This window comes from Myotis daubentonii, chromosome 10 (genome assembly GCF_963259705.1).
Source record: "Myotis daubentonii chromosome 10, mMyoDau2.1, whole genome shotgun sequence".
In the NCBI taxonomy this organism is placed as follows: Eukaryota; Metazoa; Chordata; class Mammalia; order Chiroptera; family Vespertilionidae; genus Myotis; species Myotis daubentonii.
The window spans coordinates 67991079-68013494 of NC_081849.1; the positions used below are offsets into that span (position 1 = coordinate 67991079).

At 35.8% G+C, this 22416-nt stretch overlaps 1 protein-coding gene across 6 annotated transcripts in view; it reads right to left on the reverse strand.

The window, feature by feature from the left end:
- The window catches only part of CD36 (CD36 molecule), a 59924-nt gene that overhangs the window by 24371 nt on the left and 13137 nt on the right, over window positions 1-22416 (reverse strand). For 2 of the 6 annotated variants that reach the window (XM_059712705.1, XM_059712706.1), the window contains exons 2-3: window positions 7624-7716; window positions 6944-7137 (exon numbers count right to left, since the gene is read on the reverse strand). In XM_059712705.1, coding sequence (XP_059568688.1) covers window positions 6944-7063 — 120 coding nt within the window. In that variant the 5' untranslated portion in view covers window positions 7064-7137; window positions 7624-7716. Of the gene's footprint in view, window positions 1-6943; window positions 7138-7623; window positions 7717-14873; window positions 15027-16701; window positions 16727-22307; window positions 22349-22416 lie in introns of those variants that run through there. The other 4 variants (XM_059712708.1, XM_059712707.1, XM_059712709.1 and 1 more) reach the window with 4 other exon arrangements.

A 22416-nucleotide genomic window follows, 5' to 3' on the forward strand; every position in this document is an offset into this window, starting at 1 on the left:
TAAATAAATCCCAGATAATTGCTTCCAGCCAGCCACCACTGGGAGCTTGGGTGGCTGGTGGCTTTGGCCAGCCTGCAAACAGCCATCAGCCCCTCACCCAGGCTGGCCACACCCTCATGGGGTAAGGGTCCCCATTGGGGGTCTTGGCTAGCCTGCAAACAGCCATCAGCCCCTCACCCAGGCTGGCCAGGCACCCCAGCGGGTACCCCCACCTGAGGGGGCTGTGGTCAGCCTGTGAACAGCCATCAGCCACTCACCCAGGCTGGCCAGGCACCCCAGCAGGGACTCCCACCCTGATGGGGGTGTGGCCAGTCTGAAAACGGCCCTCAGCTCCTCACCCAGGCTTGACAGGCGGGGCCCCCACCCTGATCTGGGACACCCTTCAGGGCAAACCAGCCGGCCCCCACCCATGCACCAGGCCTCTATCCTATATAATAAAAGGGTAATATGCAAATTGACCATAACAGCAGAGCAACTGGGAATCACCGGTCACTATGACACACACTGACTACCAGGGGGAAGACGCTCAATGCAGGAGCTGCCCCATGGTGGTCAGTGTGCTCCCACAGGGGGAGCTCTGCTCAGCCACAAGCCAGGCTGATGGCTGCCAGTACAGCGGTGGTGGTGGGAGCCTCTTCTGCCTCCTCAGCAGTGCTAAAGATGTCCAACTGCAGCTTAGGCATGCTACCCACTGGCAAGTGGACATCCCCCGAGGGCTTCTGGGCTGCCAGAGGGATGTCTGACTGCCATCTTAGGCCCAACCCCCCAGGGAGAGGGCCTAAGCCAGCAGGTGGTCATCCCCCAAGGGGTCCCAGACTGTGAGAGGGCAGAGGCTGGGCCGAGGGACCTCCCCCCACCCCGAGTGCACAAATGTTTGTGCACTAGGCCTCTAGTAAAACAATAAGAGGGAGAATCAGGTATAGGAGATTATAATCTATGAGTTAGATCCCCTTATCCTACCCAACCCTGCCCCCCCCCACCCCCACCCCTTGACCAAGTACAGTAGCTTCGTCCCTCAAAGCATAGAATGAAGTGGTCAAAATGAATTTAAGACGCTATGAGTTTGATCCTCATTTTGGTCTTGTATTAATCATTTAAACTCAGGCAGGTTAAATTATTTTGTACCTCAGTTTTCTGATGTGTAAAGTGAGAATAATAATATTAGGTTAAGCCATACGAATTAATATTTTTGAAAGTCAAAATTAGTTGAATATAGTTTAATTAAATATTTATCTTTATAGTTTGTTATAAATATGAGCACTTAAAAAAGAGTTAGAACATAGCAAGCATTCAATAACCATGTTAGCTATTATTACTATACAAATCCTACCCACTCTATAGAGGGAAAATGCTAATGTAATTTATTCCCAGGCTGCCTTAATGGTGTCATTTATATTATTTATTATCTAAACAAGTCATGTGGCAATAAGTCATGCACTATCCCATGAAACTTATTTTTCTGCTACTTAATTATTTTTATATTTATACTCACTCCAGTGAAATAAAAACTTCTTTAAAAAGCAGCAACTAAAAATAATATTTTTTCTCCCCACTCTACCATAACTTGTTCTGTTAGGATCAGCTACAAGTAATTTCCCCAATTTCAAAAACAGTTCTCATTTTCATATGCATTATGTGTGTGTGTGTGTGTGTGTGTGTGTGTGTGTGTGTGTGTGTGTGCTGAGTCAAAAAATGGCCTTAATCTCAGATTATCAAGTTACCAATTAAAATCCAGAATAAAATTCAGTGAAAGAGATTGAACTTAATATTTCTAAAATTCAGGAAATTTGCTCCCAAAGTTTATGTGGGAACTTAAAATAAGAGATTTAGTATTTGGCATGAAAATTAAATTATGTTCATATTATATTGGGCTGGAGGAAGAAAATTATATATGCTCACCTGCTATTTCTTGAAACATTGTTTTTAAGTGATTTTATTAATGCAGTTAAAATGAAATATTTCTAGTGTTCAACCCATTTTTACTGCTATATTAATTTAAAATTTGTTCTAAATTACTTCATGTGCTCAGATATTGTCACTAAATTTTTAAAAATCCTACATTATTTAACAACTAATACTTCAGACATTTATTTTTAAATTTTAAATGCTAGAAAATGTATGACCTATTTTGTTATATGTAGAAATACTATAAGCATATATGTGAATTAATATAAATTAATGTATATTATTATAATGTGGTCTATTGATTAAAAAACCTAGTCATTTTAGTGAACAGAGATAGTTATTATTTCAATTTACTTTTTCTGAAAGCATTTATTTTAAGCTACTAAAAGGATCATTCTTTCAAGGATTGGAGGAAAAAAAGGATGGTATAATTAAATGATGATATAACTGAACATTTGTCTTTTAATAGGCAAATAAAAGGAAAACTTAATTCCATTCTTGGTGTTCCATGGTTAATATTCTAGGGAAATTAAATAAAAATGTATTTAAAATTATTTATGTTACACAATATTCACTACGCATTTATCAAGTAACATTAACAAAGTGGAGTGATAAATTATCTTTTGAAAGTGGTGGCAGAACTTTGACCTTTTCCAAAGTGCCTTGCACATTTGTAGCAGCTTGAGCCATTGGCTTTTAATCTACTTAGCAAGATTACATAAACTTGCTGACTCAACACAAAGCCGTTAGCAATCACAGTATAAAAAATTGGTAAGAAAGTTTTCCACTATGATCAAGTCCCTAAAAAACATCCCTTGGAAATAAAGAGTAAACTTCATATATGAAGGAAAATTTCTGAGCTAGTTTAGACCATTTCAAATGCTAGTGTCAGGGTGTCAGTTTTTAGAACTGGATGGCATCAGAGATTCCGACCCTATATTTTATAAATAACAACAATACAAGGTGATTTTCTAATATTTTCCAACTAAGTACTTTAATTCTTTTTTTTAATAATGCTAGTGTACCGATACTAACTTTATCAATTTGCTATTAGTCAATTAAATAAAGAAAATCATTTTCAATAAGTTTTAATGGTAAACACAAAGTGGCCAGTACAAAATCTTGTACATATTTTTAATATAACAGCAATATCCTAAGTGCTCCTGAGGCAGGGGTAAGACAATTGGCTCCTGAGTTTGTATATAATTCAGCCATTTGACTCTTACTATATGCTAAACAGATACATATGTCAGTCTTGTTTAAAACATAGTTTTGTAAACTAAAGGGAAAAAAATGAAGTCTTATTTAAACAAAGAAAAAGTTCCAGCATCTTAATGTGACCAAAATTGTCAATTCAACATGATTATATAGAGACGTGAGACAAAAATCAGGCTCAGTAACAAATGTACCAAAGACTAACTATTGAAGGGATTCTGATATTGTCTTAGTTAATGGATATGGAACTGGGATTCAATGTAAACCATCGTTTAATAGGTTCGGGGAGCTCATTCTTCTCTTAAATTTCAGTTTTGTACCTTTTCCTTCTTCTAGAGTCTAGATTCATACCTTTTGTCTTTTAAAAGATTGCACAGTACACCCTCATTTCAAAACAAGAAGAGAAAAAACTCTATTTCTTTATTTCATGCCCCCATTTACTACCCTATCCTACTGAAATTATACTTTCAAAATTATAGGCCATGTTTTAACCATTATTTCCTTCATTTTCGTCTGCCTGAGAACATTTTATTCTCTTTCCTTGAGTGTTGGCCTCCTATTAACTGCCCCCAAATTACAATCTTTTGTTTTTATTTCTTCATTTAAAATCATTTCTTTCTTTCCATTTCTGTTTTGTCTTCCTACCTCTGAATTATGCACAAGTCAGAGAGTATTCTCTCTGCCCCTTTGTCTCTACATTCATATTCTCCGGAAAGCAAATCCAGTTTAGTTTTATCTGTGTAGTCATAATAAAATCCACCTGAACTCTGACATTTGAAATCATTATCAGACCATTGATAATAAAATCTCTGTGTTGTATTCTTCTAAGGTACACATTTCTCTTAGTCATGAGACTAGATATGTAGTTTGTTCTACTCTCTCTCCTAACTTAGTCCCTCCGTCCAAACTGCCACTGCGCCTCATGTCCCGTCAGCTCTTCCTATGGGCTATCACACTAGAACAATGACTTTTGTTACAGACTGTGCAAAGATCTTTCTAAAAGAGAGTCATCATAAATTCTCCTTGAAAGGTTTTTCCCTGTTTAGCTGTGCTGGTGTTTTGTTGTCTTTTTACTTTCCAACGCTGTCTACCATAGCTAGAGCACAAGATTTGTATCATCTACGTTCTGCCTTGAGATTGATTGGCTAGTTTTGAAACTGAATCCTCCTCCTCCTCCTTTTGGCTAGGTGAGTTGGCAAGTGTTTTTTAAGATCTTGTAATTGTAAAATGGGTAAAATAATAGTACCTTCTCATGGACATTTGTAAACATTAAATAAATGAGTATATGTGAGGCTCTTAGTAGCACTAAATAAATGCTAGCCATTTAATATCAACTTCTAACTGCACACCTATCATAAAAATACACCAATGACTATTGCCTAGATCATTAATTATTCTTCTGCTCATGTTCGAAACTTCCTAAATCTTACCCCATGTTGTTGTCTTTCTAATCATCTCCTGTTAATCCCATATTTTTGGCGCATCCTCTATTTTCCTTATTTCTTCTTTACAACATTTCATTGCACTCTCACAACTTTTTCCATAGCATTTATCAGCCCTTTCATGCCTTTATTGCAGCCTCCTTTGAACTTCTACAATTCTATGGTACTACAAATTCCAACTCAAATTTCACTTTCTTCTTGAAGTTTTTGAATATGCTAAGAGCTCTCTTTCTAAATAGCATTTATTTTTTCTATGTTATACAATTTAAAATTCATTTATGAGTCTCATAGGTCTCTCTATATTTTGTTTACAATATGCTTTCCCCCAGTCATACATTTGTTGAGATAAATTTTATTTTATTCTTTCTTTGTCTCTATACAAAAGCAAATTTTTGATTCTCAAAACTCTTATTTCCTCAGGGTTAGCTATTATGAACATGAGATAAATACTGAACAATTAAAATAGATGCAAGTAGTTTGCATGCCACCTAACAAAGGTTCTATAGGTACTACTATTACTGAATAAATTAAATAAATGATGATCAATAATCAGCTACTGATTGTCAATTATGTACTAGAAAAAATAGTCTTGGTCTAAAATGCTCTGCAGTGGGACATTATTGTGACATTTCTATTCTGGAAACTTTTCCAAAAGGTAAGTTGTAGTCTCTGTGTTAGCACACACGCTGCATCTGTTCTTTCCCCACAGAAATCCAGGCGGGCGTGCAGATGACAGAGCAGAGCAGGAAGGATATTAAGCAATGGCGATCCCATCTCACACAGTCACATAAGCTTCATCTCACTGAGACCTATCTGTCTCTATCAAACCACATCAAAAGTAATATCAATAAAATTGGGAATTCCAAAGAAGTGGATGACATTCAATTTATAATATTTTAATTAAATTCTCAGGGCTGAAGATTTATGATCTGTTAGCAATAGGAAAGCCACAAACCTCAATATTAGTATGGAGCAAATATAGCATGCAAGTACAGGAACTATAACCTAAAAAATGTCCTATTTTTCCATAAGACAGCAGCTGTAATGGAACAGTGAGGTTATTTATTTTAACTTTATAATTTTTAGCTAAATAAAGGAATAGAAAATAGTAATTGTCATAATCAGAAATAGATTTAAAATGAATTCTTTGTATTAGTCAATTAAGTCAATGCTTCTGTGAAATGAAATGGTATTTATTTATATTCCTCGTAAGAGGAAGATGTCAAATATAGATAAATGGATGATGAAGATAAAGGCCTTGACAGTAACAGAAATTTCAGTATGAATTCGTAGGTATAGCCCATTTTATGACTTAATTCTTATTGTTCTCAATTGTGCACTGTACTTATTAACCCTCTGTCTAGGCCATTGACATCTAATCAGGCTGAGAACTGAGGCCAGTACTCAGACATGTTTTCTTTGGCCAGAATTGTGTTTTGAAAAAAAGAAACATACATGTATTCAGGTAGGGCACACATTCTCACATTCACAATAGTTCCTGTTCTTCATTTTCTCTTGTTCTTCACAGCTTCACTTTTTTTTCCCCCTTTTTTTTTACTCTGTCTCCAAATTTCTGAAATTGTTTGAATTTGCCATCCTGGGTTTAGGACTCCAGCAGGTCGGTATGTCCTTATCCTAGTCTTTCTCTGTCTATCAGTTGAAGATGGTGCATGTGAAGCTAAGGAACTAGGGTGGGAAATTAATTCTAGTTTTTGTGCAAACCTATCTATTGAATTACTCTAACTAGGTTACAACTACTCTGCTGTTGCATATACACTGGCATATGTCCTATATAACATTTCTGAAAGCATTTTCTAAAACATAAAGCTTTATAAATAGGAAATATTTATGACAACCATATATTTTTTACAATAGTACACATATTGTAAAAAACCCACAGTAGTTTACCAAATAAAAAAATAGTTATCAGTTTTACCAAAAATTTCTGATCCATTAGTAAACATATTTATGTTTAAGTGACTATGTATATGTGTTTATATATTAATATTATACATGTTCTATATTCTATATTATACATACACATTTACTTTTCTCAGTTTTAACCAAGATATTTTTATACACTTACCTATTTTTTATTCAAAAGCATACTTTTTTAGACGTAAACAATTATTTCAACTTACCCCTATGAACAGCTTTTATCAGAATTTGAATATTTGTACCTAAGGTAGTAATTCACTTATGGTAAATATACTTTTAACATTTTTCTATTATGTACAGTTGTGGTAGCCCATAATCACTTTTGTCCTGAGGACACAAAGTTACCAGTTACCATAAAATATAAAACAGGTACCCAAAGCAAATAAGGGAAAGAAGATAGAATGAATCAGGCTGACAAAAAATATCCTTTTGACTACTTGTACCTTTTTAATTGTCTTCTTAATAAGTAAGTCTCCGACTGGCATTAGAATACCGCCAAACACAGCCAGCACTGCGCCAATGACAGCGCCAGTAATGAGCCCACAGTTCCGATCACAGCCCATTTTTCTTGTTCAGGGAAAAAGTAAAGGTTCGGCACCTGCTCCTTTCAAACTCCCGGGTTCCAAGAACTCTGGTTCTGTCATTAGGAAGAGATCATAAAACAGACGCTTAAATATCAATACAAACAGATCAAAGTACAAGAAAACACATTATGAAACAGATTATTTTCCCAGTTATCAATAAACAAGTGCTTTTCTTTCTTTTGTTAAGAAACTGATTTTCTAGATCAGGTCCTCCCCTTTCTTGCCTTTTACTATCTACCAGGGGTAGAAATTAAAAATATTGTCATATGCAGCATTTAAAAAAATTCTCCCCTTAGTTGTTTTCTTATGGATAATTAACATGAAAATCTTATCTAAGGAGAACATGCTTACTGTGCTCTCACCCTAATCTACCTTCTCCCAGCCTATGACAGTTGCATCCTCACCCTCTACTGGCTTATCTACTCAAACACACCTGCCATACTCTGTCTGGAGTTTCCCTTCAAACTGAATGTGAGTGGGATGATGCCTGCTCCATCTAATAGCTAAGCAAATGTGGTAACATGTTCTCTTTACTATACCTTATTCACAAATGAACAGCAAGATATGGGTTTTATGGAAAGTGATTTGATGTGTCTCAGAAAGAATCAATTCTTCCAGTCATTGTCAGCTATCTGTTAAAACAAAAAAAGAAGCATGGATAAATTGGGGAAATACAATATTACAAAATGAATGCTAGAATGCTAATATCACCAAGATTATCATTGCTATGAAAAGAAAATCCCATTTTCATGACTGCTGAACTTATGCCTAAATTGTTTCTTGAATTGTTGAAAATATTGAAATATTTTAAAGAAACGTCCTTTACTTTCAATTTTATTGTTAATTATTGACTTTTAGATAGACTAAAGGTGCAAAGAATTTGAAGAAATTATATAATGGAAAATGATGCCTAGTTTTAATGCTAAGCATTGCTTTGTTACTCGTCTCAAATAATTTTTTGTACATATTCAGATTATATTGTAATATTATATTGTCATGGGCAACTGATCCATGCCAACTGTTAAAATGAACTTGTTTGTGCCAGTATGTATTTCACCTGGTCAATTTTTTGGTATCTTTCTACTATGTGTTTATTTCATAAAAATTGGAAGAAAATGATTGTTGGAATGAATGGTTCCTTTTGTAACAAAGTAATAAGAACTTATTACTTCTAATATTTGAAAGTACATGATATTATGATTGTAATAGCATTTAAAAATATTTTTCATTGATTTCAGAGAGGAAGGAAGAGGGAAAGAGAGATAGAAACATCAATGATGAGAGGGAAACATTGATCCGCTGACTCCTACCCACCCCCTATTGGGTATGGAGCCTGCCACCCAGGCATATACCCTGACTAGAATGGAACCATGACCTCCTGGTTCATAGGTCGATGCTCAACCAAGCCATGCCATGCCATGCCAGCAGGGCTCTAACAGCATTTTTTAAAGTGGGGTTGACCGAACATTAGTGAACAGTCAGAATGCTTTGTAGTTTATAAACAAATATTCTCTACTTCAAAGTGCCTATGGCCAAGGAAAACATACATACCAACAGAACATAGGGTACAAAAAAAGATTCATGCACAACATATTTTTGTCAACACTTTAAATGTAATAATAAAAATTATATTTTGTTAGGGTCTCAGATTTTCCTCCGCAGTTTTATTGCAACAGCTGTACAAGTCTTATAATTTTATTAATATTTATTTCTACTGTAGAACCATTTAGTTTTTCAAAAGTATTATTTGCATAGCTAAGAAAATAGTGGTAAGACAATAAAAAGATTAAGACTTTTTTCCCCAAATGGAGAAAGATAAATGTTACAAAAATTTCCCATGGCAATTTTATTTATTTATTTTACTTCTTATCCATTGTGATTTCTCTCTATATATCTTCTTATACCTAGGATACTTCCACGGTAGTCAGGATGTAACAAACTCATTCATAGCGAGGTTCTGGTGGCTAAGAGGTTTGAGTCATGAGTGTCACGTGTTTTTTCAAATATAAAATGAAAAAACACATAAGCCTACACTTGACATTTTCCCTGTGGAATTTCGTGTCACTGAGCAAGTGGGGTTGGCTTTTTTATTAACTGCTTGAAGGTAGAGTGTGAAGATAGGTTTCTCTCCCCTCTAAAATCATACAACATGCTACCAAATATGGTGTTGCCTGTGCTTGCCATAATACAATAGACCAAGTTATTTAAAGTTTATAGTAAGAACTGGATAATATCAAGTAGAATTGCCTTGCAAAGTATAACTAAACAGCATCTTGAATTCGTCTTGAAACATAATCTTGTAAACAACCATAGTAATTGGTTGTGGGTACAGGAGGGAATTCAGAAGTAGAAGGACTTTGGGCCTGAGCTGCAGGAGCTCTGGTGGGAGGGAGGCAAATAACCCTATTCAAGATAGCATATATATATATATATATATATATATATATATATATATATATATATATATATAGCTAAATGACTGCTGTTGAGTCAGGTTCAGCTGACCAGCTAGCAGCTATTATGCATATTGACTACCAGAGGGCAGACGCTCAACACAGGAACTGCCAAGCGACAACTTTGCAGAGTGCCCTCTTGCACTCTGAGACCCCTCGGGGGATGTCAGACTACCAGGTTTGGCCCAATCCCCACAGGCCAGGCCAAGGGATCCCACCTGCTGGAGGGACCCCACTCACTCTGCAGACGCCCTTTGAACCCCGGCACTGGCCCAGGTTCGGCTGGCCAGAGAGGTTGGCTCCAGTGCATGCCCAGCTTCTCACCCAGTCCCACCCCGCCGGCCACCTTCTAATTAATTTCTTTTCAATGTGCACGAATTCATGCACCAGGCCTCTAGTTAAGTAATACTGAGAGCCAATTGCATAGACCATCTCTCAACTCTTATTTGCAAGTTATAAACTAAAGTTGCACTCAAATGCAGGGATCCAACCTAATGTAATTGTGATGAAACCAAAACCTGATTTTCCACTCTCTTGCTAGGTGACCATGAGCAAGTCTTTTAATCTGACTATACCTCAATTTCCTCGTGTGTAAAACGAAGATATTAATACCAGATAAGGTTCTTTTCATTTTAATTTTTGTTAATCATCACCTGGGGATATTTTTTCCATTGATTTTTTGGTCTTTTTTAGAGAGAGAGGAAAGGAGGGGGAGAGACAGAGAGAGAAACATCAATGTGAGAGAGACATATCTTTTGGTTGCCTCCTGCACACGCCCCAACTGGCACTGGGGATTGAACCTGCGACCAAGGTACAAGCCCTTGACCAGGATCTAATCTGTGACCCTTCAGTCCACGGCTGGTGCTCTAACCACTGAGAAAAACAGCCTAGGGCAAGACCAGATAAGTTTTTAATTTAAGCAGCTGAACCAGTTCGTTACTCAAATTCTTACATGGAAGACCGATAGGCAGATTATTATGATTACAGCAGGGCTGGGAACCCAGAGACCCTGTTCTAACTCGGTTTTCCTGATACTCTTCTTTCTACCTTTAAGAAGCTCTAGGAGAATCTCTGTGGAAACCGATGGCTTTGCAAAGCCATTTAAAAATTGAGACAAAAAATCCATAGTGTCAAGTTCCAGTTTTGTTTATGTACTATCATGAAACATTTTTTGAAAACACAACTCAAAGACGAAGTCATCTTTGTTGGAAAGTTATTTTATCACCTATGTAAGCCACTAAAAATTATTCGATATTAATGTTATTCGCAAATTTGACAGATGGAATGTAAAATGATTTGCAAATTTAAAAGTCTATTGGTGCTGAAATAGGTATATATGCATTTATTTGTTTCCAGATTCCATGCCATAATGTAGTCATGAATCTATCTGACTTACTCAGAATCTTTCTCCTTTATTCAAGTAGCCCCTTGTACTACAGGGAAGAATTTCTGCAAAGAGCAAACAGTCCTAAGTATGTCCACCTGAGGACCCAGAGGGGAAGCACACACCTCCATTTCTACAGCTAAAAACTCATCATTCTTACTTCCAAGAACCCTGGGCCCAGGAATGTCAAGAATGGGGATGTCTGGCCCTAGCCGGTTTGGCTCAGTGAATAAAGCCTCAGCCTGCGGACTGAAGAGTCCTGGGTTTGATTTTGGGCAAGGGCACATCCTCTCCCTCTCCCTTCCTCTCTAAAATTAATTAAAAAAATATTTTTTAAAGAATATGGATATCTGGGTACTGCCTACCTACACTCTGCCAGCTGTGAACTTAAAACTTAAGTGAAATAGTGTCCATGTCCCACTCCTGTTGAGTCAGGCTCATCAGAAAACAGAAGTGTCAGGAAATTTATTCTGTAGAATCACATGGTTGTACAGTTGTTAGTCCAACACCAGTCTGGATGATATATAAGCAAAGATAGAAGTATTCAAACATGTACTGATCTTTTTTTTGAGAGAGGTTAAGTTTATCTACTTTTTCAAATTTTCTGATTGATTCAATTCTGTTAACATGATGTAAGTTTCCAACATTTTTTCCTTAAGCATCGGCAAGATATTTGACATGCTTGGGTTCATTTGTTAAGCTCAGTGCCTTGACATAATCATGAGTAATATTAATTACAGCTACTATAATTATACTTTAACCTTATGCTTCCTATTTACAAAATTACAATCAGTTTTACTCACCTGAGGCCGAGGAGGGCCTAATATATTATGTAAGACATGTATTATGTAAATAAGGGAAAAGTTCAGACTCCATCACACATTCTGCTGAACAGTGCCTCCACTTACATTTACCCTCAGGGGGGAAAAAAGTGTAGTTTATCCCCACTTTTCTTTCAAATTTAGATATTGAGAGCATGCAAAACTTGTGTCTTACACACTGGTTTTTCTTAATAACACAGCTTCTTATATATTAAAGTAGGTAATTTATTTCATTTGCTAACTTAGGATTAATTCTTATTCTGTATTTATTATTTTCCTTCATACAAAATAGAGAAGACATTGATATCTGTAATACTTTGCTTCTTGCGTAAAGTACCTAAGTTTAGAAAGCAAAGATTGATCACAGGTACAGAAAAGAAAACTTATTGAGACTGCTGTAAGGAAGAAAAAGAAATTAAAAGGCCTGTTTGAAGATGTCACTGTTATACCTTTCATGAGTCTACAGGGAAATTAGCTGTATCCTCTCAGTTTTTAGATTATAAATCTAATTCCTTCTGTAGAATTAGTGAGGGTATTTTATTCCCTTGGGTTATATTTAAAAGAAGAAAGAAAAATGGAGTTTTTCTTTTTTCTATTTTAACTGTTAAATCAGAGTATTTCTAGAATGACTTTATGACAGGGGTGGGCAAACTTTTTGACTCGAGGGCCACAATGGGTTCTTAAACTGGACCGGAGGGCCGGAACAAAAGCATGGATGGAGTGTTTGTGTGAACTAATATAAATTCAAAGTAAACATCATTACATAAAAGGGTACGCTTTTTTTTTTTTTTTTAGTTTTATTCATTTCAAACGGGCCGGATCCGGCCCGCGGGCTGTAGTTTACCCACGGCTGCTTTATGACCATTATGCCTTTCCACTATGTTGAGAACCTGGTGGTAGAGAAGTGTCTCCAATACATAGGTCAGAAAATCAGAATATTCCTAGAGAATCTGCAATTATTCCCATGTGTATGTGCCCTGGGAAACTCCATCCAGAAAAAAGTATGGTCCAGAGGTAAAATTTCCTGGGATGTGAACTACAAAACTTGAAAATGTTTCAGATGATAAGAGTACTTATATCATAAATGAATGTCAAGACCTGGATGACATTTTCTTACGCATGAGTGACTAGTACCTCAAATTTCCTATTCTATCTGTAATCATACCTTCCAATTTCCTTAACATAGAAAAACAGTCCACATACGCCTCTATTATGACTCAGCTTTCTCTAAAATGGGCTTATTGTACATTAAATAAGGTAGAAAATAAAATTAAATGAGGTAATACATAAAAAAATTCCTATCACAGTAAATGTTATTGTTATTTTGAAATGTTATAAAACATTATGTTAAACAACTATAGCATAATGTTATTTCATATTGACCAAGTAAAGTATTATCAAAAAGTCTGATAAATGTATACAGTTTACGCAAATAAGGATTATTTGCAAAACATTTAGTTTACAACATAATCTGATAAAATGATTTAAATTTTATATATACAGAAACTTAGAAGAACATGCAAATGGAAGGAAAACTACTAGGTTAGAAAATGCTACTTGAAACTTTTAGCCATGACTTGGGCCAATGAACTAAAACACACTGTGATTAGATCAGAAAAAAAGTTACGAAGTGAGTTCCTTCAGGAACAAAAGGATCCATAAGATTCAAATGTGTTTGAGTAACCATGACCAGATATTTTCCTACAAAAATAAGGGTGGCAACTATAATAATTTCAGAGGTAAATTTCAAAATTTTCAGTACACTCTGTCCAAGTATCTCTTCAATTATAATTATGATATTCCTCCCAGGTTAATCTATTACATGATGACTGTGTGTTTGATGTATTGTTCTGGTTTAATAATAATTCTGGTAAATGAAAAAAATGTCTTCATATTTCTTCTTTCATAAGTATCAATGGACTGCTGGAGTCTCTATATAACAAAACTTTTAAAAATTTAATTTTGGTTATTTTGCAAACCAATATTATAAGCAATGCTTTTTTTAGATCCAGGAGACATTACTGGCAAGGGTTTAGACTTGTGAGGTTTGTTTGGGTAAAGAATATAAAACTTCTGATGGATCCAGAGAAACCTGGTAGGAATACTATAAAAGATACATATTTGGAAATTGAATAAAAACAACTCTGTACTAAAACAAAATAAAACATTACTAACTTACAATCATATAGGAATGTACATGCAAACAATTTAAAAATATATTTCAATATGTTACTTGATAATCCAAGTAATTATTTGAGATTCACTCTAAAGAATTTATGCCATTTACAGTTATAGATGGATTCACTTAGTGTAATTAAATTGAAACTTTTAATTTCTTCAGAATAATTTATTTTTTATTTATACTTGGTATCATGATTCAATAAAATAATTTTTTTAATATTTGTAATAGCCCAAAACATCAGTTTTGTTTTATTTTTAGTCTGCTAACAAATTTTATATAATTTACACTTGAGCTAGTGATAAAATCTAGAATCATTATTTGGAATTAATATAATTTACCATTCCCAGGACAATTATAATGTTTGCTAATTTAAAAAATAGTTACTCAGAACATATCTAAATGTACATTTTATTTAACCATGCAAAGTCAAATTCACCAAAATTGTGTGATTCAGATAGAAAATTAAATATGTTAAAGTAATAAGTAGTTAACAATTGCATATAAGATAGCATGTTGACATAAGAGTGGCAAGTCATTTATAACAACTAATTCTACTATATTGATTTCATTTATGATTGTTTCTATTCATAATTTAAATTAAAAATCATGTATAAGTAGCCTAAGTATACAATGTAAGTTTTGTATTGTAAATCATTTTAAATATTAACAAATAAATGTTTACAGAAAAACATAACATTTTAAACATCAAGAAGTGAAATGTCATTGAGCATTAAACAAGGTTTTAATATTTTTTAAAACACAAAATGTAGAAAATTGATAACTTAGAAAACAACACAAACCTAATTTTTATATAAAGCCTAGTGACTAACAAAACAGCTACTGCTTTTTGTTGTTGTTATATAACTTCTTAAGAGTATTTATATAGTAGTGTCATCCATCATTTGGGAGATAGAAATCTCTTACGTTTTAAAAAAATCAGATGACTTACCTTTAAAAAAGCTAAGAAGGATTTTTCAATCAAGTGCTCCAACATTTGAACAGACAATTCTTAGTAGGATCAAATGGTATTCTGCAGAAAAAACCCTGCACTGAGATCCTCATTACAAAGTGTGTGAGTTTAAATATGCTTAAAAAAAAAAAAAAGAAAAGAAAAAAAAAGGACCACAACGTCCGTCAAATCCCAGTGAGTGGTTTGTTGCCAGAGGAATTTAAAAAAAAAAAAAAAAGAAAGAAAAAAACCCCACACACATCACACAACTGGTATGGCTCTTAACGGTCTATTTTTGTGGTCTGGAAAGGACCCCTTACCTATATCTGAGATACACAGCAGCATTTTAGTTATTTACTTTTGGCCATTTGCCTATCCAACTAAGTCAGAGGCCAGGGCGGAAAAAGAACTGAAGCTGCATGTGATACATTCTGTTTCCCCACAGTCATTACTCCAAACGATGAACTAGGGGTACGGGTGTGAGGAATGTAAATTAGGGAGAGTAATGAGAGGTTCCCTTCACTGTCATGACCAGCTTGCCAAGCTCATTTCATGAAGTTTAAATAGAACACTCTCTCCTGTACAGCATTCATCTGAAGTGCAACGAGACTAATATCTTGAAAACAGTTGGAGACTTTGTCAATCAGCAAAGATGACAAACAGACTCTAAAAAAGGAAATGGCCCATTGTTCTAACTGGAAATTCTTAACTATTTATCATATTCTGTGAGTCCTATAAAAATTTCATGGGGACAGCAAAATCCACCTACAAAGTTCACAATATTAAATTTCTCTTAATTTGTTTTCAGCCAAAATGCAATGATCAAATAACTTGTAAACAGAATTACTATTTAGAATGATCTTTTAATATGTATTAAAAAGTAGATACATGAGTTACTTTAAAAGAACGTCATTCATTTTATATCTAGCCAAAATAGAAGGCCTTGCACTTTGGCGGGGGGAGGAGGTGTGGGAGAAGGACCCTCAATCTTAAGAATCCATTCTTACAAAGAAATTTTCAGAATCCTACAGGCAAAATCAAACTATTCAGAAGGTTAAACTGTCACCTGTCGGACAGGCCTTTAATAAATGCTCCTAAGTCAACCTTGAGATAAAGCAACAGGACAAAAACGGGCAGAGATATACTTAGTTCATTACATCATATTGTAGCCAGTCCTTATCATTGGCTTGCTCCTGCTAGGCCCCCGGGGCATGCAGGGAATCCTATCATACGTTAGCAGTGCAACTGAAGGAAGGAATCCAAAGCACTCTTTTTAAATTTTTTTTTCATGTATTGCTTTCTTGTTCCAAGGCATTTTTACTGACATATTTATTTAAAAATTAACAACATGTTATAGAATACTGTAGGTATTTTGGGATTTCCCCGCCCCCCTCAGTTTTCAGACTGCTTCATTAGGTTAATGTAGAAATGGCCTTGCACAATTTCATTATAATTTATGCTTTTCATTTTAAAAGAATAACTTACAGAGATCTTTAGTTACCTTAAAAAGATGATTTCCTTATAAAAGCGAATTAAATATTTTGATTAAGCATATCAATTTTATTTAAAATGCTCTGATATATTTTATTCTCAACCTAATTCCCTCTCGCAAACACACACACACATAAAACACACACACGCATACAACTATGACAATCCAGAAATAGCTCACCAACACAGGAGTTCAGATAGAATGGTTTAAAAAACGAGTATATTTTAAACATATTGAAAAATAGTTAGATTATAAGGAAACTATGAACAGTGTTAGAGAAAGACATATCAGAATAAATACATGCAAAATCGATGCCTAAATTGGCCTTGAACTTACTTGGATCACTATTTAATCAGAAGCCTAATGCCATCCATCCAATCCCGCCGTCTCTGGAGAGGAAAATGTCACACACTCCCATGAGCAGTCCAAAGAATCAAATGTACATTCCCAGAAGCAGCTGCTTCAGTGTTCCGTCCCGTAGAGGACAGTTCCTGAGTGGCTTAGCACACAGGCCCCAAGTGCACAGCTAAGTAAAATCTACAATCATATACTTAGATTTTGAGCAAAATATACACCTTGAGCAGCAAGGCAGGAAATTGCTGTATCCATTTTAGAGTAAAGAATGTTGAGGTTTTTATTTTTATAAGATTATGTACCCACAATGTTTTGAAGGGATATGCTTTACATCACTGTATACCCTTGCCTTATGTAAATCCGCTATCACGCTAGATACTTTTGATAGAATAAAGGATACATTTTTTTCAATAGAATAAAGTCAATTTAGGCACAGTTTCTTTAGGAACTCTTTTTTTGTGAGAGACCGCATAGGGTTTGGAATCAGACAGACATAAATGAATTCTGATTTTATAATCACTGAGGATTTATATAACTACTTCTTCTTACTTTCTTAATCAAAAAGTGGAGAAAACAAAATAAGAGGGTGATGATAAGAATGAAATGAGGTGAGTTTTGTGCAATACTTGACAGGGGACTGACTACTAAGCACTTAACTATGTTTCCCTTCCAGCTGAGCTCCTGCCCTTCTCCCTTCTCCACTTTATTTCCTGCAGATCATATAGCATAGCACCACGAGACTTGCACTTGACCTATTTTCTTGTCCTGTCTCTGCATTAGCTGGAATGTTAGCTCTGTGAGGAGGGTGACAAGGGGGACACTTATTGTTTAGTTTACTGCTAAATCCCTAAAGCACAGACCAGGCTCAAGCTGGTTGAATGAATGACCTCACACAACAATGATCTTAACCATAACAATATTTCAAAGGGGTGAGAATATCCAGAAATCCAGGGTTATTATGCTGCTTTGTGCCTACCATAAATATGCCATTGTTTTATTGGAATAGAACATTTGATGTAAAAGTGAATGGACCTGAGTTTGAACTTGGCATCTATCACCTCCTAACTGCTTTGCCTCTCTTAGTCACAATGAAAATATCTCCTTTAGAATTTTTGTAAAGACTGAGAGTGATGATATGAAGGACTCTGCAGTATCTGACATAAAGTACTTGTTTCATAAATGATTGTTATGGTGATCATTGACTATTAAGCACATGTTTATTTTAGAGAATTTATCAAAGTATTATATACAACTAAGAAATATTGAAAAGATATAAAATCCTATCTAATCAAAGAGAAACATGGTAATTAGCATACATCTGCTACCCTTCCCATTGGCTAATCAGTGAGATATGCAAATTAACTGCCACCCAAGATGGCGGCCGACAGCCAGGCAGCTTGAAGCGAAAATGAGGCTTGCTTGCTTCAGTGACGGAGGAAACCAATGTTCCCCGCCTGCCTAGCAGGCCTCCGAGCTTGCAGTTTGAAAGATTGTTACAAATATAGAAGCTAAACAAAACCCCCAAAACCTGCTTTCAGCCCGCTGGGATCTCAGAGCTGGAGTTGATACAGAGTTTCGATTATAGAACCCAAACAAACCAGATACCTGCTTTCAGCAGCAGAGGCCTCAGAGCTGGAGCCAGAGCTAAAGCTGGCCCAGAATAAAAAGAAAAAAGAAAAAAAGGAGCAGTTGAGAGCTTCAGTCACCCACCAGCCTGAAAACAGCCCTCAGCCCCTCACCCAGACTGGCCAGGCACCCCAGTGGGGACCCCCACCTTGATCCAGGACACGCTTCAGGGCAAACCAGCAGGCCCCCACTCGTGCACCAGGCCCTATCCTATATAGTAAAAGAGTAATATGCATCCCAGCACTGGGATCAGCGGAGCCATGAGGCCTCCCGGCACCGGGATCAGCGTGACAGGGCACAGCGCCCAAACAACCTGATCGCCCTGGAGCTCTGTGTGTGACAGGGGGCGGGGCCATAACCTCCCTATCCGCCCTGCTCTGTTCCTGACAGGGGAAGGCGCCCCAACCCCCTGATCAGCCCTGCTCTGTGCCTGATAGTGGGAGCTCCCCAACCCCCTGATTGCCCTGCGGCTCTGTGTGTGACACCCAAACCCCCTGGTTGGCCTTGCTCTGTGCGTGACAGGGTACGGAGCCCCAACCCCCCTGATGGGCCCTGCTCTGTAAGTGACAGGGGGCAGCGCCCCAACCCCCTGATTGGCCCTGCTCTGTGTGTGACAGGGGGTGGCGCTGCAACCTCCCCATCGACCCTGCCTTGAGTGTGAGGGGTTGGGTGCTTCAACCCTCAATCGGCCCTACCCTGAGCGTGACTGAGGGTGGCATCGAGACCTCCCAATCTGCCCTGCTCTGTGCAGAACAGGGGGCTGTGCCCCAACTCCCCAATCAGCCCTGCTCTGAGCCCGACCAGGGGCTGCTCTTAGGGATTGGGCCTGCCCTCTGCCACCCGGGAGCAGGCCTAAGCCAGCAGGGCGTTATCTCCTGAGGGGTCCCAGGCTGAGAGAGGGCACAGGCCGGGCTGAGGGACCCCCCTTCCCCCAGTGCACAAATTTTTGTGCACTGGGCCTCTAGTAAGATATAAAAGAAAGATATAAAATGAGAAGTTTTCTTCAACTCCTAATTCTATTCCTCAGAAGTAAAACATTTTAGACATGTTCTCTCCACCCCAGTAATTTTATTAATTTTAACATTATATACATATGTATATGGGGTAACATATATACTGAATCATACTTTCTGCAACTTGTCTATTCTCATATTATGTGCCTTGGAGATACCCTATCATGAAGAAACTCTTTTATAAAATTAAAAGATAGTCCACAGAAATAATATAGTGTCTTAATGATCAGTCTCCTATTTAATAGACATTTTTAATTGCTACTAAATCTTGATCTTACAAAATTCAATGCTGAAAATTCATGTACATATAGTTTTGTTTAAGACTGTAAACAGCAGAAAGTATAATTTCTAAGTAAATAATGTGAACTTTATTTTGATAAGGAGTGTCACTAAATTTCTGTTCATACATGTACACAATGTATGAGATTGCCTATCTTCACACATCACTCACACTGATTTATTCAGAACTTTAAGATTGTTAACAAGTTTATTTTTTAAATATATTTCTTTATTGATTTCAAAAGAGGAAGGGAGAAGGAGAGGGATAGAAACATCAATGATGAGAGAGACTCATTGATCGGTTGCCTCCTGCATGCCCCCTACTGGGGATCAAGCCCACAAACCAGGACCCTTGGCTGGAATTGAACTCAGGACCTTTCAGTCCACAGGCGGATGCTCTATCCACTGAGCAAAACTGGCTAGGAGTAACAAGTTCTTTTTTATTGGTAAATATTTTAGTGAAGTTTAACCTATTTTCTTAAGTATGTTAGCTATTTATATTTTGAAATATTTGTGATAATGTCCTTATTTATTCTTTTGCATGGGTATTTTTGTCCTTATTAATAGTAAGGAAACAGTCTTCTAACATTTGACAATTTAAAAAATGATAAAAATTTTTTAACTTCACTATTTTTCACATTTCACAGTCCTTTTTTATTTTTTTATTTTTATTTCTTATTTTTTATTTTATTGTCTAGAGTTTTACATATGTCTCCTTTTTCCCCAATTGACCTCCTTCCCCATCCCTTCCCAGCCCGGGCAAGCCCCCACCGCCCCAGTGTCTATGTCCATTAGTTATGTTAACTTCATTTTTATTGTATTTTTACTTTTATTTATTATTTGTATGAAAACTTTGTAATGTTGGCCTTCCTTGGCCTTCACCAAACTATCTTTTTTTTAAATTACCAAATTTTTCCATTTTTATGCCCTTAACTTTCATAGTATTTTTTTAAGTATTGAATCATGCTTTGAAAGTTTTTTTTCTACTTCAACAATATAAGCAGAGTAAAGAAAATTTACTCTAGCATTTGTAAGGTTCTTAAAAATCCTTTATAACATACTTTTAGATCAGCTGACTCATGGAATTTAACACGTGAGGTAAAAAGGGAAGACTAAAGTTGGGTAAGATAAATATTGCAACATATTCAAGAAGCTGATGATAGTTGTATTATAAGAGTTCTAGAAGAGGAATCACATGGCCCACGTGCTGATCACAGCTTTATTAACAATAATAGAATTGTGAACTAGGCAACACATAGTAATCATATTGCTGATTTCCCTTCTTGTCAAAAAATGTATATAGTTATAAAGTCTACCTACACTCGAGTTGAAGATCAAATCAGATGGTACATTTACATATGCACTACTATTGTAATACTTTAAACAATAAAAAAGAAAAAATATATTAAAAATACATTGAAAAATGTAAAGCTGTATGTGGGATCTATGTAGTAAAGATTCTTAACTAATTAATTGTTTTACAATTCAGCAAATGAAAAGAATGTTAGTATAATATATGTTATAATTCTAGATTTTATAAATAATCAAAGACATGGATTATAATGGTGATTCAATAACAGAGTTTACATATATTGGGGGCTTGCTATCTGCTAACTCTTAAACTAAGTAGTTCGCATGTATTAGGTTACCTCATTGACCTATCATATCATCTTACTAGGTTTTTTAGACAGCTAGCTGAGGTCACCCTTTAAAACATGCCAAAACAAGGATTATAACCTACATAGCCTGAGATCCTACACTTTTCTGAGAAAAAAAAGATAAATAAGTACTTGGCTAATACCTAATTTTACATATTCTTTTCAACACATTTATACAAATCGAATAATAATCTATAATAATAAAAGCATGATATGACCTTCCAGACAACCTTCCAGATGAAGCCATGGCTGCGAGGACGGAGGCAGAGGCAGCTGCCGTGGCTGCGAGGACCGAGCCCTTTGCACAAATTTCATGCATCGGGCCTCTAGTTTAAAATGATTGTGTGACATTTGATATTGTATTAAGAGGAAAATGTATCTAAACAATAAACAAGGAATGAACAGTGATCATATTCTGTAAGTGGCAATTAACAGAATTATTTTGAGATTAAAACAATTAAGATCTATTCTAAAGACCTGTAAACTACCTCAAAATATTAGTTACCAGTGTAAAACTCTGAGGGTAAAATTTGTTTTAGCACTTTAATTCTTGGGTATAATTAATCATGGAGATTTATATACATACATACATATTTATGCACATGTATAATATACATGTTACATATGTGTATGTGTGTATATATATATATATATATTTTCATTTTCTGTCATGTTCATTTATAGAAACATTAAACCAGTGGCATGTCCTACTTGCTTAGTCTGGTGAAGAGGGGATTTACATGTAAAAATAAAAATGAATAAACATATATGAACATAATTTAATAAGAGAACGTTAAAGGCACAAGACTCAATGGTATAATGTAATGCCAGTGAAAGCTTGAGAGTCTAATATGAAGGGTTTTAATGTCACCTTTAAAATAATATTTCAAAACATTAGTAAAGATAATATGAAGAATTTCAGAGTAAAGTTTAGATTTAAACCATGTACTCTAATGAACTGAAACAGGGATGAAAGCAAACATACTGCATTAAAAATATAAAATAAACTTACCCATATGTTTAAAAGAAGCCCTGGTAAGAGGTGTGTGTAAAAGAGAAATTAAAGAGAGCACCTCTGTGGATAGTTCTCATGTGGTAGGGTCAGATCAATAGGTAAATTT